We start from the raw sequence: 18281 nt of genomic DNA, 5'->3' as shown, positions 1-18281 counted from the left end.
GGAGGGCTTTAACCTGTGATGGACTGGGCTGTATCGATTTCCTGTTGTAGGTTTTTCCATTCAATGGCATTGGTATCTCCACACCAAGCTGTGATGCAGCCAGACAATTTATTCACCACCATACATCCATAGAAGTTTGTCAAAGTTTTAGAAGACATGACGAAACTTCGCAAACTTCTATGTAGAAGTGCAGAAGTGCTGCCGTGCTTTCTTCATAATGGCACCCATGTGCTGGACCTAAGACAAATCCTCTGAAATGTTAACATTGAGGAATTTAAAGTTGCTGACCCTCTCCACCTCTGATCCCCCGATGACGACTGGCTCATGGACCTCAGGTCTCCTCCTCCTGAAGTCAATAATCAATTCTTTGGTCTTGCTGACATTGAGTGAGAGGTAGTTGTTGTAGCACTACTCAGCAAGATTTTCAATTTCCCTCCTATGTGTTGATCCATCACCGCCTTTGATTTGACCAAAAGTGTTGTTGTCGCAATCTTAAATATGCCAATGGAGCTGTGCTTAGCCACACAGTTATAATTGTAAAGCAAGTAAAGCAGAGAGCTAAGAATACAGCCTAGTGGTGTACCTGTACCGATGGAGATCATGGAGGAGATGTTGTTGTCAGCTCGTACTGACAGGGGTCTGCAAATGAAGAAATTCTGGATTCAATTGCACAAGGAGATATCGAGGCCAAGGTCTTGAAGCTTATTGATTAATTTTGAGAAGATGGTAGTATCAAGTGCAGAGCTGTAGTCAATGAAGAGCATCCTGATTTATGCACCTTTGTTGTCCAGAGGTTCCAGGGTTGAGTGAAGAGCCAATGAAATGGCATCTGCTGATAACCTGTTGTGACAGTAGGAAAATTGGAGCAGATCCAACAGACAAAAGTTGATATGTTCCAAAGCTCTCAAAGCACTTCATCACAGTGGATGTAAGTGCTATTAGGTGATTGTCATTGAAGCAGGTTACCATGTTCTTCTTGGGTATTGATATAATTGAAGCCAGCTTGAAGCAGGTAGGTACCTCAGACTGCCAAAGTGAAAGGTTAAAGATCTTAGTGAACATTCCAGCCAGTTGATCAGCATAGGTCTTTAATACTTGGCCAGATACCCCATTTGTGCTGGATGCTTTCTGTGGGTTTACTCCCCTGAAGGATGCTTTCATGGCAACCTCAGAGACTGAATTTACAGGATCATTGAGCCTGTCAGAGTTGATGTTTTTATGGTCAAAATGAGCACAAACAGCATTGAGTGCAGTGTACATTTTCATTTTTACTAGGGTTCTTTAGTGCCATACTTGGTCAAAAGCACCATGATGTTAAAAGCAGTTGCTCATACCTCACTTCTAGAGTTCATCTCTTTGATCCATCAACACAATTTTTAAAATGCCATACTTCCACATTCAGATAGTTCACCTGCCTGGCTAGTAATTCAAACAACATATGAAATAACCTAAAATGTTAAAAAAGGGCATATGTCAAAACTACAATAAGAACCACAGGGGTGGGGCTATAATAGATGACTCCAAGGACAGTGACAGCAAATAATTTTGAGTGCATATAATTGGCAATAATTTTCTCATGTGCCATGGCAATTGAGCAGGGACTATCATTGATTAATGAATTAGGGTCAGTTATGGTGGGGGGGGGTGGGGAGCAAAATGGTGAAGAATGGAAAGGTAGCCAACTTTGATGGTATCAGATAGTAGCTCACAAAAGTTGAATGGGAGAGGATGCTTACTTGAAAAGTATCTGGGAATTAGAAGGGTTTTAAAAATAATTGCAATAGTGTAGTGGTGTGCTACACGCTGCGCTAAAATAACGACACGGAGTTGGTAAACTGCAGTTAAAGAAGATTTTATTCGAACTTCACAGCCTTGCTTTAAAGCCTCCCTGATCCCGCCCTCCCCAGGCACGGATGCTGTAGGGGGCACGTATTCACAATCCCCCGCAGGCTTTTCCCTTTGTTGGTGAAGCAGACCTGGCGCCCTTTTGGTTCTGGCCTTTGTGCCGACGCGCTGGCTATTTGTGAGCCGGTTCGAGTGCAATGGGAAGTGGGTCGCCACGTAACCCCCCCCCCAGAACTGGCGATACACCCCCCAATGTCCACAGTCTGGGCCGGACCCTGTTTGGGAGGTCGGCCTCTGCGCCGCGGTGCCGGAAACTCGACCGGTTGCGCCAAGTGCACATGGGCCGGTTTGAGTCGGTCCACCGTGAAAACCTCCTCTCTGCCCCCAACGTCCAGCACGAATGTGGACCCGTTGTTCCTGAGCACCATAAATGGCCCCTCGTAGGGCTGTTGCAGCGGTGGCTGATGCCCACCCCTTTGTACAAACACAAACTTGCAATTCTGCAGGTCTTTGGGTACGCAGGTCGGGTTCTGCCCATGCTGCGAAGTGGGTATGGGGGCCAGGTCACCAAGCCTCTCACGTAGTCTGCCCAGGACTGCTGCGGGTTCTTCCTCTTGCCCCCTTGGGGCTGGTATGAACTCCCCGGGGACGACCAGGGGTGCGCCGTACACCAACATGGCCGACGAGGCGTGCAGATCGTCTTCGGGCGCCGTGCGGATGCCGAGTAGGACGCAGAGAAGCTCGTCCACCCAGTTAGCTCCTCTCAGGCAGGCCATGAGAGCCGACTTTAGGTGACGGTGGAAACGCTCCACCAGGCCGTTCGACTGTGGGTGGTAGGCAGTGGTGTGGTGCAGCTGTGTCCCCAAAAGGCTGGCCACAGCTGACCACAGGCTGGAGGTGAACTGGGCACCTCTGTCGGAGGTAATGTGGGCCGGTACCCCAAAGCAGGACACCCAGGTGGCGATCAGTGCCTGGGCGCAAGATTCGGAGGTGGTGTCGGTGAGCGGGGTCGCCTCTGGCCATCTTGTGAACTGGTCCACGATAGTGAGGAGGTGCCGCGCTCTGCGCGACACTGGCAGGGGGCCCACGATATCCACATGAATGTGGTCGAAACACCGGTGGGTGGGGTGGAACTGCTACGGCAGAGCTTTGGTGTGCCGCTGCACCTTGGCTGTCTGGCAGTGCATGCATGTTCTGGCCCACTCACTGACCTGCTTGCGGAGTCTGTGCCAAATGAACCTGCTGGAGACCATCCGGACGATTGTCCTGATGGAGGGGTGCGCTAAGTTATGAATGGAGTCGAAAACACATCACTGCCAAGGTGCCAGGACGATGGGACTGGGCTGGCCGGAGGCGACATCACAGAGTAGGGCCCTCTCACCTGGGCCTACAGGGAGGTCCTGGAGCTGCAAACCGGAGACTGCGGTTCTGTAACTCAGGATCTCCTCGTCTGCCTGCTGCGCCTCTGCCAGCGCCTCAAAGTCTACCCCTTGGGAAAGGGCATGAATGTTAGGGTGACAGAGCGCGTCCGCCACGACATTGTCCTTACCTGAGACGTGCCGGACATCCGTCGTGTATTCAGAGATGTAGGACAGATGGCACTGCTGGCGGGATGACCAGGGATTGGACACATTCGTGAACGTAAAGGTAAGTGGCTTGTGGTCCGTGAACGCGGTGAAGGGCCTACCTTCTAAGAAGTACCTGAAATGCCGGATTGCCAGGTATAGCGCCAACAGTTCCCGGTCAAAAGCACTGTATTTGAGCTCGGGTGGCCGCAGGTGTTTGCTGAAAAACGCCAGGGGTTGCCAGCGACCCGTGATGAGTTGTTCCAGCACCCCACCGACTGCTGTGTTAGATGCGTCCACTGTGAGGGCGGTAGGGATGTCCGTTCTGGGGTGCACTAGCATCGCGGCATTCGCCAAGGCTTCCTTCGTTTGAATGAAAGCAGCGGCGGACTCCTTGTCACAAATAATGTCCTTGCCCGGACCCAACAGCAGGGCGAACAGGGGGTGCATGATTCGGGCAACTGAAGGGAGGAAGCGGTGGTAGAAATTGACCATACCTACAAATTCCTGAAGGCCTTTGATTGTGGTGGGTCGGGGGAAATGGCTGACCACGTCTACCTTAGCGGGCAGAGGGGTTGCCCCATCTTTAGTAATCCTGTGGCCCAGGAAATCGATGGTGTTGAGCCCGAACAGGCATTTGGCCGGGTTGATTGTTAGACTGTATTCAGTCAGTCAGGCATAGAGTTGACGGAGGTGGGACAGATGCTCCTGACGACTGCTGCTGGCTATGAGGATGTCGTCCAAATAGATGAATGCGAAGTCCAGGTCACGTCCCACCGCGTCCATTAACCGCTGGAACGTCTGTGCGGCATTCTTCAGGCCGAACAGCATGCGGAAGAACTCGAAAAGGCCGAACGGGGTGATGAGAGCCGTTTTGGGGACGTCGTCCAGATGCATCGGGATTTGATGGTATCCCCGGATGAGGTCTACCTTGGAGAAGATACGTGCGCCGTGCAGGTTTGCTGCAAAGTCCTGAATGTGCGACACAGGGTAGTGGTCCGGTGTGGTAGCCTCATTCAGCCTGCGGTAGTCGCCGCATGGTCTCCAACCCCCTGTCGCTTTGGGCACCATGTGCAGGGGGGAGGCCCATGGGCTGTCGGACCGCCGGATGATCCCCAATTCCTCCATCCTCTTGAACTCCTCCTTCGCCAGTTGGAGCTTGTCCGGGGGAAGCCACCGAGCACGGGCGTGGAGGGGTGGTTCCTGGGTTGGGATGTGGTACTGTACGCCGTGTCGGGGCATGGCTGCCGTGAACTGCGGTGTCAGAACCAATGGGAAATCCGCCAGGACTCTGGTGAAGTCGTTGTCAGACAGCATGATGGAGTCGAGGTGTGGGGCTGGCAACTGGGCTTCTCCCAGGGAGAACGTCTGAAAGGTCTCTGCCTTGGCAGGTTGACCAGCAGGCTGTGAGCCCGCAAAAAATCCGCACCCAGAAGCGGTTGGGCTACGGCAGCCAGTGTGAAGTCCCATGTGAAGCGGCTGGAGCCGAACTGTAGCTGCACCGTATGGGTGCCGCAGATCCTTACTGTGCTGCCATTCGCGGCCCTCGGGGGGGGGGGGGGACCCAGTGCCCTGTTGCGGGTGTCGTAACTCTTCGGAGGTAAGACGCTGATCTCGGCACCGGTGTCGACCAAAAAAGGCGTCCCAACCTCTTGTCCCACACATACAGGAGGCTATCCCAATGGCCAGCCGCCATAGCCATCAGCGGCGGCTGGCCCTGGCGTTTCCCGGGAACTTGCAGGGCGGGCTACAGCTGCGGGCTTCTGCGCCCCACTGCTGGTGGTAGAAACACCATTGTTCGTTGGGCTCCCCACCCCTGCCTCTGGGGTTAGCGGGTTCTGTGGCCGGGCCTGGTCTGGTTTGCTGCTGGGAGCGTGGCCTGGTGATCTGTGTGATGGATGCCCCACTCACCTTCTTGGCGTTCCACAGCAAGTCCGCCCGGGCTGCCACCTTCCAGAGGTCGCTGAAATCCGCGTCGGACAGCAACAGATGTATGTCCCTGGGCAGCTGCTCCAGGAATGCCTGCTCAAACATGAGGCAGGGTTTGTGTCCGCTGGCCAGAGGTAACATCTCATTCATTAAAGCCGATGAAGGTCTGTCTCCCAAGCCATCCAGGTGCTGTAAACGGGCAGCCCACTCGTGCTGTGAGAGTCCGAAAGTCCTTATGAGCAGGGCTTTGAATTTCGTGTACTTGCCGTCCGCTGGGAAAGACTGTACGAACTCCTCAACCTGGGCCGCTGTGTCCTGGTCGAGGGAGCTCACCACGTAGTAGTAACATGTGTCCTCTTAGGTTACCTGCCGAATGTGGAATTGGGCTTCTGCTTGCTGGAACCAGAGGTGAGGTCGCAGCGTCCAGAAGCTTGGCAGTTTCAAAGAAACTGCATGAACAGATGCGGCGTCGGTCATCTCCGGTCCAAAAATCGTTTGTAGCACTAAAATAACGACACGGAGTTGGTAAACTGCAGTTAAAGAAGATTTTATTCGAACTTCACAGCCTTGCTTTAAAGCCTCCCTGATCCCGCCCTCCCCGGGTGCGGATGCTGTAGAGGGCACGTACTCACAATCCCCCGCAGGCTTTTCCCTTTGTTGGTGAAGCAGACCTGGCACCCTTTTGGGACGAGCCTTTGTGCCGGCGTGCTGGCTATTTGTGAGCCGGTTTGAGTGCGCTAGGAAGTAGGTTGCCACAATAGGAAGAATTCAAGACCAGACTGAATAACAGGACTGGCAAGATTAAGGCATCTTTGCTAATGAGATACCAATTCAGAAAATAGTGTTCTATGTCAGCTATAGGCAGCCGAGATCAAGAGAGAGTTCTTTAAGTATAAGGGATATCCGAGGACTCTTAAGGAGGAAGTTAAGAGGGCAAGAGAGAGGTACAACTATCCCTGGCAAATAAATACAAGATTCTATGAGTATATTAAGGGGAAAAGGGGTAGATAGACAGACAGGCATACTTTATTGATCCTGAGGGAAATTGGGTTTTGTTACAGCCACGCCAACCAAGAATAGTGTAGAAATATAGTAATATAGAACCATAAATAATTAAATAAAAATAAGTTAATCATGCCAAGTGGAAATAAGTCCAGGACCAGCCTATTGGCTCAGAGTGTCTGACACTCCGAGGGAGGAGTTGTAAGGTTTGATGGCCACAGGCAGGAATGACTTCCTATGACGCTCAGTGTTACATCTTGGTGGAATGAGTCTCTGGCTGAATATACTCCTGTGCCTAACCAGTACATTATGGAGTGGATGGGAGTCATTGTCCAAGATGGCATGCAACTTGGACAGCATCCTCTTTTCAGACACCACCGTCAGAGAGTCCAGTTCCATAGGGAGAGAGTAGATCCCCTTAAAGATCTACGTGTTGAGTCACAGGAAAAAGTGAGGTTTTAAGTGATTTTTTTTTCTACCCTGGAGGGGGCATGGACTGAAATGAGTTCAAACAGTGATACAATGGTACCCTGGAATATATCAACATTATAGATTTAGTGGCAATGGAGATCCTGTAGTTACATCGACCAAATGTATCCTAGCATGCAAACACAGGATACTACAAATGTTGGAAGCTGTAAGATTTGAGTCAGGATCTTTCAAGGAGATTGAAAGCTAGTGGAGATAGCCTGTATAAAGAGGTGAGGGGAAGAGCAGGGTAAGGATTGGCAAAGATGTCCAAATGAGGATGGGTGATATACAGATAGAGGAAGGAAGAGTGGAGATAGCAGTTGAGGCTGGGAGGTGATAAATGGAGGCAATAAAGGGAAAGGAATCTGTTTGGAGAGGTAAGGAGACAAATAATAGAGGTTAAGACAGAAAGGAACAACCGTGGGAGGGAAAGGGTAGGTGAGGGGCTGGGAAAATGGTGCGGCTAGGAGGAGGAACTGGGTAGATCCAGAGGAAGGGTGTGGAGTAGGTTACCTGGAACTGGAAAATTCAATTTTCGTGCTGTTATACGAAACTATTTCTTTTGTAAATTTCACTCTGTATTTGTGATCAATGTTAACAGAAATGTTATTGAAAGGAACAATTTCAAACTTGCTACTCACCAATAAAGGCAAGTGACAATTGAGTGGGAGCTTTCTCTGATATATCCTAAGATGTTATGGGAAGCAAGGAAAGAAATTGCAGTGCCCTAGCAGAGAATCTCGGTATCCTCCTTAGCTAGAGTTGAGATAAAGAAGGGAGGAGGCTGGCTAATGTGCTTTTATTTAACAAGGGCTACGAGGACAAGCCAGGGAATTTGAGAACAGTGAGGGTAACGTCAGTGTTCTGGAAGTTGGGCAACACCATGAGTACAGTGTGCATTTCTTGCCTCCACACAACAAGTTTGTGGCTGCACAAGAAAGAGTGAGAGGAGATTCACTATGCTGTTGCCAGAGGACTTTATAGTGAGTAATTGAGTTGTTTGGGTTACATTCCCTGGAGTGAAGCAGGCTGAGGTGTGACATGACAGAATTATATAAATCTATGAGGCACAGCTAGAGTAAATTGTTAGAATCTTTCTCCCCCATGGAAATGGTATTAAAAACAAGAGGATGTAGTTTTAAGTTGAGAGACAAAGTTGTACATCACAGAAATTGACTATTTCTGTCCATGAGAGGCAGGAATTTCAGGATTTAAAAAATATAATGGCTGATAACAAACTCATTATCAGCAGTGTTGGTAGAGTGTTGTTGGAATCAGATGCAATCAGTATGTTTAAGAAATATTAAGGCAAGCTTCTGAATTGGCAAGGAAAAGAGTGAAACAAATTTAGTGCAGGCAAATAAAATTGGTATGGACAGACAGAAGTGGTCAGTATGGCTGTGACAGGTTAAGGGACATTTCTATGCCGTACAATTCTAAGCAATCTCAAGAAAAACACACAGCTCAGGGGGTGAGGACAGAACCTAGGTGTTTGGAGCTGTAAGGCTGCAGCTCTACTTGTGGTGTCAACTCAGCTGCTAGAAGTGTTATAATGCACTGCCACAGGTTCCCAAATATTCAACCACCAAAAAATTTCATAACATATGCCAGTGACAATAATCCAGATTCTGACTCAACCACTAGCAGAAAATATTCATGGTTAACTTAGAAAATATAAATTAAATCCATTTTGCTTGTAGAATAAAGTATACATAAAATATTTTAAAGTATTTTTATGGATTGCCATACATGGGGCATCAAAATAAACACACTGTTTTGAAGTTCCCATTCCTTTAAGTTATCATAGCTAGCATTTATTTACTGGAGGAAAAAAAAATCAATATAGTGCCTTTTAGAGCAATGTTTTTGATCTCATGGACTGAAAGCTCTATGGCTTCAAGCCAAAAAAAGGCAAGAAAAAAAAAAGCACTTTAATGGTTCTCCCTTCCGCTGAATCAGCAAATAATTCCCCCCCCCACCCCCCCAGGTTCAGATCAAAATAAAAACTCCAGCTTTTGACTGTGATGAGCAGTAGAGTACTGAGGAAAGAAACTAAATGGCAATTCAAGAACCATTGGGTTTCAAAGGCACTCTGGGGATAAGTACACAATCTAATTTGATGATGAATATCTGATTTTCACATTGCAACTTGAAAGTGGAAGTTTCCCGGCAATAATCATTGTGGTCGCTCAGACAAGATGTGATACTAGAGCAGGACAATTTAAGCTTCGTGTCCATTAAAGAATCACAGACATTATCATTGACTGCATCCTGATACCATCACTATATTTAGGAGGTACTTAAATAGGGAAGGATATATACACACAATATGGGCAACTATGATTAATATAGACCTGCAAAAAGATTGTAGTTATGTAAAGGGCTGAAGAGTCTGTTCCTGTGCTGTATAAGTCAGTCTAGAGCCAAAGTCATAGTTCCCAGTGCACATCAAAGGTTTGAGGCAATTTAACAGCATCACACTTCCAGAGGGACAGAGAGATCTAAAAGCATGTTAAAAGAAGCTTTCATGCAAGTGTTCTAATGCTTCTCTTAACTTCACAATGAACAACTGATTGGCAAACTTCTTATTTGAACAACTCAATATTCTTGTAGGTTTTACACCTACAGAGTTGTCACTTCATTGTCTTTATATATGCTTGAGGTTTTTGTAGGAACGAAAGTAGAAAGCAATGCCTTATAGCAAAACTGTAACAATGACTGAGTGAACCAAACAGACCAGTGAGCAGGTATTAAAACTCAACAATGAAATCTAAACTAAAATCGTGACCAAAATGTCCTGATGGGCCAAATGATCACAACGACATATTTGTTGACAAAGAAAGGGAAGAGTGTCAGAATAATATTGGGTCAAATCAAATGATTAAAGATCTTCAATTCTAGGAACACAAGAAAAACCAAGTACACAAATGAGGTCAAACCAGTTATGGAGACCACTTCTATCATTTAGATGGGATACACTGATTGAAGTAAGAAAATCCAAATTAAATCACACTCTTAGGCTAATCACCAACCTGTTGATTGTGGGCGAAGTGGCGAAAGAATAGGCCAGGGCTGATCATCAAACTTGATCCATTCACTGGGGACAGATGCTGTTTCCGTCATGCACACTGTGCTATGCTGATGTTGAATTGACGAAGAGGAATCATGAAATGTGTTATCCTGATAATTATCATCTTCAAACAATGTACCCGAGACAGGGGAATATTTTCTGTGGTCTCCAACTGTAAGTCAAAAAGTGTATTTTCATATTATCTGACAAGTTCTACTAATCTTATGCACAAATAACTACATACATCAATATACAGAGTTTAATTTTAAAAGCAATTGAAACAACTTAAACAGCCCATGAAGTTGGCACCGAAATCAACTATTCGTGTTTGAACTCAAAGTCCAGGACAAGTGAAATATTAAATTCATTTTGAGAGGCCTAGAACATGAAAAACAAGGAGGTAATACTGATGCTTTAAAAGATATTGGTCATACCACAATAAGGTATTGTGAGCAATTTTGGGCTTCTAATCTAAGAAAGGATGTGCTGGCATTGGAGTTGGTCCAGAGAAGGTTCAAAAGGATGATCACAGGAATGAAAGGGTTAATGTTTTCGGAGTGTTTGATGGCTCTGAGCCTGTATTCATTGGAGTTTAGAAGAATGAGGAGGGATCACATTGAAACCTATCGAATATTGAAATACCAGATAAAATGGAGGTGAAGAGGATATATCCTATAATGTGCAAGTCTAGAACTAAAGGGCACATCCTCAGAACAGAGTGATGTCCCTTTAGAATAGTGCTGATGAGGAATTTCTTTAGCCAGAGGGAGGAGAATTTGTGGAATTTATTGCCACACACATCTGTGGTGGGGGGGCAAGTCATTGGGTATACTTAAAGTGGAGCTCAGCAAGTTATTGATTAGTAGGAGTGTGAAATATTTACAAGGGAGAAGGCAGAAGAATGGTGTTCACGGAAAATAAATCAGCCAGGATGGAATGGCAGAGCAGACTCATAGAACATAGAATAATACAGCACATTACAGGCCCTTTGGCCCACAATGTTTGGCCCTCAAACTCTGCCTCCCATATACCCCCCCCCCCCCCATGTTAAATTCCTCCATATACTTGTCTCAATAGGCTAAATGGCCTAATTTTGCTGTCATGTCTTAGGGTATAAAATTAAATGAAAGATGATGTTAATCACGTTAAAAATAATGTTAAAAAGAATGTAGTCTGTTCAAAGAACTAATAATAGTAGTCTATATTTTCCTTATCACTTTATGAATCTGATAGTGCAAGTGATAAAAATAAATATTTGCTCTATGCAATTTTGTCCCATTTAAAATAATCAACATGCACAAAATGTTATTTGGATATAGAAAATAAAAACATTCTCTACAAATTAAATATGATACAGTGGATTCTGCTTAATTGGGACCACAACATTTTGGCCTAATTAAGCACCTGTCCCAATTAGCCAAAATTTCGTGGAAATAGTTAAGGCATTAAAAAAAATGACGAACTACCATTTAACTGTGACAAATTATGTATTTAAATGAAATACAATACAAATTAGAACACTAGCAATATTACTACAGTTATATAAACCTGTATTAGTTCCTAACAGTTATTGACAGAGGAATTCATCCAGTGTACATTGCTACGTTCATTTGACTGTAAATGAACAAAACCAGCACACCTTCATAAAATGCTCCAAATCATTATTTTATTGCAACATTCAACATGATTATCAATACTATCAGATTTTTTTTGAAATTCCTAACTTCTTGAAGTAGTTAAATAGTTTCATTTTCATTCCTGTTTGTCATCTCCAAGCCTGAATGCTTGAGTTCCGAATTGACTTACTGTTTATTTCTCACCAAAAATTACTGCCCTTTACACACAGACGCACACAACTAACACTATTTAAAAATTCTTCACTCTAAGCACAGTGCTGTTAAACAGCCACACAAGTGCATGTCTGATGCTAGTTAGGAACTGTTCGGCAACAGTCTCCTGCCCCAATTAAGCAGCATAGAGTCCCAAATAAGCAAAGGAAATCCCAGTTATTTTCTCAATTAGTTTTCATTCTTTAAGAGTTGTCCCAAGTAAGCAGCTGCCCTGACTAACCATTGGCCAAATTAACCAGAATCCACTGTATTTTGCTGAACTGCAGTATATTGGAAGGGTGGAATTCAGGCGTGTGCTCAAATAAAAGGTGCATTTTCTTCTTTTTAAAAAAGAAATAGCAAGCCATTTTTTTTAAATTGAACTGAGAATCTTGGGAACAATTGTGGTGGTTTAACTTGAAATAAAACAAGAATAAAATGGCACAGTTGAAATAAAGCTTAAACAGTAGTGCTGATTGATAAAACTTTATTATAATTTAGTTTCAGTAATATGATCTGGAAAAACTACACATGTATATCACTTTTCCTTGAAATAAACTGATTTTACCTGAACCTCCTCCATCCACTGTGCATTGTGTATCATCAAAGGAGACCCACGCTGATCTCTGGGTAGCTATCACATTACCAGACAACATTGTTGCAATTGTCACTGCAATATTACACTGAATAATACCATGTGGTGGTGAAGTTGAAGGCCAACTTTTGTCATCCAGCAAACACAAGGAAACATCCAGAACAACTTAAGTTTCCTTGGCAACTCCTCGATTTTCAAAATCATGGCACAAATTCAAAATGTCACTGTTTTAAGAGAAAACAAGTAATTAGGGTCTTTGGGGGGTGGGGGAGGTACCCATTCACACAAGTTAAACTTGAAAGTGAAAAAGTCAAGTTACACACTTTAAAATTACATATTCAATTTCCTCTTATGTGGGCTTCAGCATAATAGTTCAGTGGGAAGCAACTGCTAAATACAATTTCAACTGTGCACATATTGATAAATTACTTGCTTAGCAATGTAGTTCAAGCTCATACTTTTCAAATATTTAATCAGTCAAAAACCATGAGCATACGATGTATACACATTGTTACTTTGATAGAAGCAGAGAGATTAAACAGAATGCCCATCCAGCACAAGAGCAAAAGCAAAAATCTCCATATGCTGAAAATCTGAAATAGGAAAAAATAAAACTTGATAACACTCACTGGTACCAGCAGTAACAGTGGAAAGAGAAAATGTTTTTAATTGTATAGTGAACTCAGTGAAACCAAACCTTGAGTATTTCAGGAGACATTTCAATCATTGGTTGTCTATCTGAGTTACCCATCATGAGTAGAAATAAAAGGAGATATGGAATCACTCCAGCTCTGACCTATCTTTGCACCATAGTACTCATATGGCTAGCTCAGTTAAGTTTCTGGACCCCCAGAATGTTAAATGCAAAAAACTCAAATAGCAATGCCACTGCATTAGAAGGGTGTCACTTTAAGTGGTGATGTACTACAGGTTGGCAACTACAGAGGAAAGCTGTTTCCATCAACCAGTGGCTCAAGGGGCACTGATTTAAAACAAAAGTTCTAATATTTGAACAACTCAGCTGATTAAGGAGAATCTGTGGAAATAGAAACCTGTGAACATTTTGGAATTCTCACATGTACCTCCTCTACTGCCATAATGAAGCCAAACTCAGGTTGAAGGAGCAACACCTCATATTCCATCTGAGTAGCCTCCAACCTGGCAGCATCAACATCAATTTTCTTAACACAGTAATTTCTCACCCACCCCCCTTTCTCTATTCCCTCCATTCCCTATTCTGGTTCTCCCCTCACCCTTTCCTTTCTCCTAATCTGCTCATCACCTTCCTTTGGTTCCCCTCCTCCTTCCCTTTCTTCTGTGGTCCACTGTCCTTTCCTATCGAACTCCTTCAGTCCTTTACCTCTTACAGCTATCACTTCCCAGCTCACTTCATTCTCCTCCTCAATCCATCTGCCTTCCTCCTCACCTCGTCTCAGATTGTATTCCTTCCTCTCACTCCACCACCTTGTTCTAGTTTCTACCCTCTTTCTTTCCTTTGATGAAGGGTCTTGACTGGAAACAGACTGTTTATTCCACTCCACAGATGCTGCCTGACCTGTTGAGTTCCTCCAGCATTTTGTCTGTCTTGCTCAAGATTTCTGGCATCTGGAGAAAAGCTTGTTCATTATCACACAGTTAGCTGCAAAACTTAATCTGTCCATGAAAATGGTTAGTAATGAACCAATATTTCCTCCGGGTTTCATTTCAAAGATGTAGCAGTTAGCCAGTTAACTGGTCATTGTAAATTTTCCCGTGATTAGGCTAGCATCAAACAGATGAGTTACTGGGTAGTGCAGTTTGTTGGGCTGTAAGGGCCTGCTCCACGCTGTATCTCTAAATTTTAAAAAAAATTTTTAAAATAAAAACAGATGCTTGGCCAATGATACTGCCTTGAGGAACATAATTACTAAAATATGACTTGTGTACAGTCACTCTCACCTTGCCACCTCTGTTCTTTCTGCTAATCTCTACCAAGACAGGAAGTTTTGGAATTAAGGGTGTGGAGAAATTTCAAACTGAGCACTGGGCACACATTTAATGTAAGATGTAGTGTACCTCGATTTTCAGAAGGCATTTGATAAGGTCCCACATAGGAGATTGGTGGGTAAAATCAAAGCTCATGGCATTGGGGGGAAAGACATTGACATGGATAGAAAACTGGTTGGCAGACAGAAAGCAAAGGGTAGCGGTGAACAGGTGTTTCTGGGAATGGCAGGTGGTGACTAGTGGGGTGCCACAGGGCTCGGTATTGGGACCACAGCTGTTTATGATTTACGTCAACGATTTAGATGAAGGCATTGAGAATAACATCAGCAAGTTTGCTGATGATACTAAGCTGGGTGGCAGTGTGACATGTGATAAGGATGTTAGGAGAATTCAGGATAGGCTGGGTGAGTGGGCAGATACTTGGCAGATGACGTTTAATGTGAATAAGTGTGAGGTTATCCACTTTGGGAGTAAGAACAGGAAGGCAGATTATTATCTGAATGGTGTAAAGTTAGGTAAGGGAGAAATACAAAGAGATCTAGGAGTCCTTATTCATCAGTCACTGAAGGTGAATGAGCAAGTGCAGCAGGCAGGGAAGAAGGCTAATGGGAAGAAGGCTAATGGAACGTTGGCCTTTATTACAAAGGGAATTGAGTACAAGAGCAAGGAAATCCTCTTGCATTTGTACAGGGCCCTGGTGAACCACACCTGGAGTATTGTGTACAGTTTTGGTCTCCAGGGTCAAGGAAGGACATCCTGGCTGTAGAGGAAGTGCAGCGTAGATTCACAAGGTTAATTCCTGGGATGTCTGGACTGTCTTACGCAGTGAGGTTAGAGAGACTGGGCTTGTACACACTGGAATTAAGGAGATTGAGAGGGGATCTGATTGCAACATATAAGATTATTAAGGGATTGGACAAGATAGAGGCAGGAAATATGTTCCAGATGCTGGGAGAGTCCAGTACCAGAGGGCATGGTTTGAGAATAAGGGGTAGGTCATTTAGGACAGAGTTAAGGAAATACTTCTTCTCCCAGAGAGTTGTGGGGGTCTGGAATGCACTGCCTCGGAAGGCAGTGGAGGCCAATTCTCTGGATGCTTTCAAGAAGGAGCTAGAAAGGTATCTTATGGACAGGGGAATCAAGGGATATGGGGACAAGGCAGGAACCGGGTATTGATAGTAGAATATCAGCCATGATCTCAAAATTGCGGTGCAGGCTCGAAGGGCTGAATGGTCTACTTCTGCACCTATTGTTTATTGTAAGTTCTGCTTGGTGGCATTATGAGTAACATCCATTATCACCTCGCTGATGATTAATAGAAGATTGTTGGCATGTTATTAACTGGACTGGATTTGTTCTGCTTTGTGTGACTAGCCTATCTAGGTATTTTGGTTTACACTGTCAGATAGATGCTTATGCTGTATTAGAACTGAAACTGCTTCTGTCAAGGAAAAAAGCTATCAAAAGATTGCTTCTGAGAACTAATGCAAATATTGTATCCATTTTAAAAAAAACTGCAAATTGAACATTTTGCCAAAACTGATGCGGCCAGCATGTCATACAACTTTGCACTATATATGAATACACAATCCTTGCTCAACAATATATAGCTTTTAAAAAATGCTGCCTGACCTGTTTCAGTGCATTTTTTCCAGTATACAAAATGTATGGACATTACTAAACAGTATTCAAATTCAGATTTCAGATTCAAATTTATTTATCACATGTACATTGCATCATACAGTTAACAACCAACACACCCAAGGATGTGTTGGGGCAGCTCACAGCATACCCACGATGCTCAGCAGAGTAACACAGAACACACCAAGCAACAAAAGCAAAACAAGCTCTGCTCCTCCCTCCCTCACACCCACATTACACACAAACAATCCTCTAACCCCATCACGGACTGTCTTCTTTGACCTCAGTGGACTTCTAAGCTTTGCAGACACTGGGTACCGACTTCCACAGCAGACTAGCAGAGATTGGCAGATCATGTATTTTATGTAGCCAGATTTCTCACTTCCCCTTTAGAGATTACAAAAAAAGAGAAGTTTTGAACAGTAAACCCACAGAAACAACTTGAAAGACTTCACAATCACAAGGAAATCTGCAGATGCTGGAAATTCAAGCAACACACACAAAATGCTGGTGGAATGCACCAGGCCAGGTAGCATCTATAGCAGGCAAGGGCAAACTACGGCCCGCGGGCCATATGCGGCCCGTTAAGCTTTTTAACTTGATGAAATTATATTAATAAACCTTGTTAACGTTTTTTCCCTGCAATTCTGGCGCTTTCCCAATAGATGACATACTCTATATACATTGACCTTTGTTGAGGTGCAGCGTATTACTCCACATTTGCGCTTTACTTTGTGACCTTGTGGCAACCCATTTCCTGGCACATCCGAACCGGCTCACAATTAGCCAGCATTCCGACTAAGGGAGATAGCCTGCGGGGATTTGCGAGCACAGAGCTCCGCATACTGGCGCACTCTCACAGTTTTGGCACGGGACAATTGAATAAGAAGGAGCAGGACAAGTAGACCTGCATCTCCTACCGTTTTTGAAATAAAGACAGTCAGGAGGAGAGTGATGATGATAATATCTTGAAGGATAACAGAATTTTCAGTGCTTTAAAATAATAACTGTTACTATTAAAAAAAGCTGTATTTTATTCATTTAATTTTCAGTGTTTTAAAAGTCATTTCAATAAATAGCTAAATACCATGGGACTTCAAAGACAGATATTTTGTTGTAATGCATTTGTTCATTTTCAATTGAAATTAAAGCTCATGTTTTCTACATATCCCATGATATTTTATTTTCTCTTATGAGGTGTATTACCAAAACACTCCGTCCATCTGCTCCTGGTCCAGCCCCCCTGTCAAATTTTAGAACCCTTTGTGGCCCTCAAAAAGTTTGCCCACCCCTGATCTATAGGGAGAAGCGCTATCGATGTTTCAGGCTGAAACTCTTTGTCAGGACTGATGATTAATGTGACTTCAGAGTCATATAACTTCTGTGCACAAAGACTTCCCTTCAATGATTTTGACAAAAAAAAAACCTTCAATGTATAGAATGTTTTAAATAGCTACCGTGGAAAACTAAATGATAAATACACTTTATAATTTAAGTTACTAGGAATTCCGTGCTCATTTAAGTTACTAGGAATTCCATGCTCATTTAAGTAAGAACTTGCAACAAGCTGGGAACATAGTTTTGCTACTAGAAGAAGCATATTATGAAAATCTGGCTGAGTGTGCTATTACAATTTCTCATTCAATGTCAGCAAGACAAATTACTGATTACTGTTTCAGGAGGAGGAAACCGAAGGTCACTGAGAGATCAGAGCTGGAGGGGGTCAGCAACGTCACATTCCTCACTGTCATCATTTCAGAGGATCTCTCCTGGGTCCAGCACATAAATGCTATTACAAAGAAAACATGGCAGCACCTCTACTTTCTTAGAAGTTTGCAAAGATTCAGCAGGTCATCTAAAACTTTGATAAACTTCTATGGATGTATGATGAGAGTATATTGACTGGCTGCATCGCAACCCGGAATGTAAACGCCAATGCTCTTGAATGGAAAAAGCTTGCAAGATGTATCCACAGCCCAGTCCATCACAGGTAAAGCCCTCCCCACCATTGAGCATATTTACATGGAGCACTGTTACAAGGAAACCGCATCCATCACCAAAGAATCTCCCACCATTCAGGCTATGTTCCCTTCTCACTGTTGCCATCAATAAGGTGCTACAGGAGACTCAGGACCCACATGACCAGGTTCAGGAACAGTTATTACCCCTCAACCATCAGGGTCTTGAACCAAAAGGGAAAACTTCACTTGCCTCATCACTGAACTGTACCCACAACCTTTGTCTCACTTTGAAGGACTCTTCATCTCATGTTCTTGATATCAGAATTAGGTTTATTATCATCGGCATGTGATGTGGAATTTGTAAACTTAGCAGCAGCAGTTCAATGC

The 18281-nt window shown here is 44.2% G+C and overlaps 1 protein-coding gene across 2 annotated transcripts in view; it reads right to left on the bottom strand.

The window, feature by feature from the left end:
• The window catches only part of ston2 (stonin 2), a 147805-nt gene that overhangs the window by 105129 nt on the left and 24395 nt on the right, over window positions 1–18281 (bottom strand). The window contains exons 1-3 of one of the 2 annotated variants that reach the window (XM_059961426.1): window positions 16191–16316; window positions 12280–12530; window positions 9845–10054 (exon numbers count right to left, since the gene is read on the bottom strand). In XM_059961426.1, coding sequence (XP_059817409.1) covers window positions 9845–10054; window positions 12280–12367 — 298 coding nt within the window. In that variant the 5' untranslated portion in view covers window positions 12368–12530; window positions 16191–16316. Of the gene's footprint in view, window positions 1–9844; window positions 10055–12279; window positions 12531–16190; window positions 16317–18281 lie in introns of those variants that run through there. The other variant, XM_059961418.1, reaches the window with a different exon arrangement.

This window comes from Hypanus sabinus, chromosome 2 (assembly GCF_030144855.1).
Source record: "Hypanus sabinus isolate sHypSab1 chromosome 2, sHypSab1.hap1, whole genome shotgun sequence".
Classification (NCBI taxonomy): Eukaryota; Metazoa; Chordata; class Chondrichthyes; order Myliobatiformes; family Dasyatidae; genus Hypanus; species Hypanus sabinus.
This window is presented reverse-complemented; position numbering and strand designations above follow the sequence as displayed.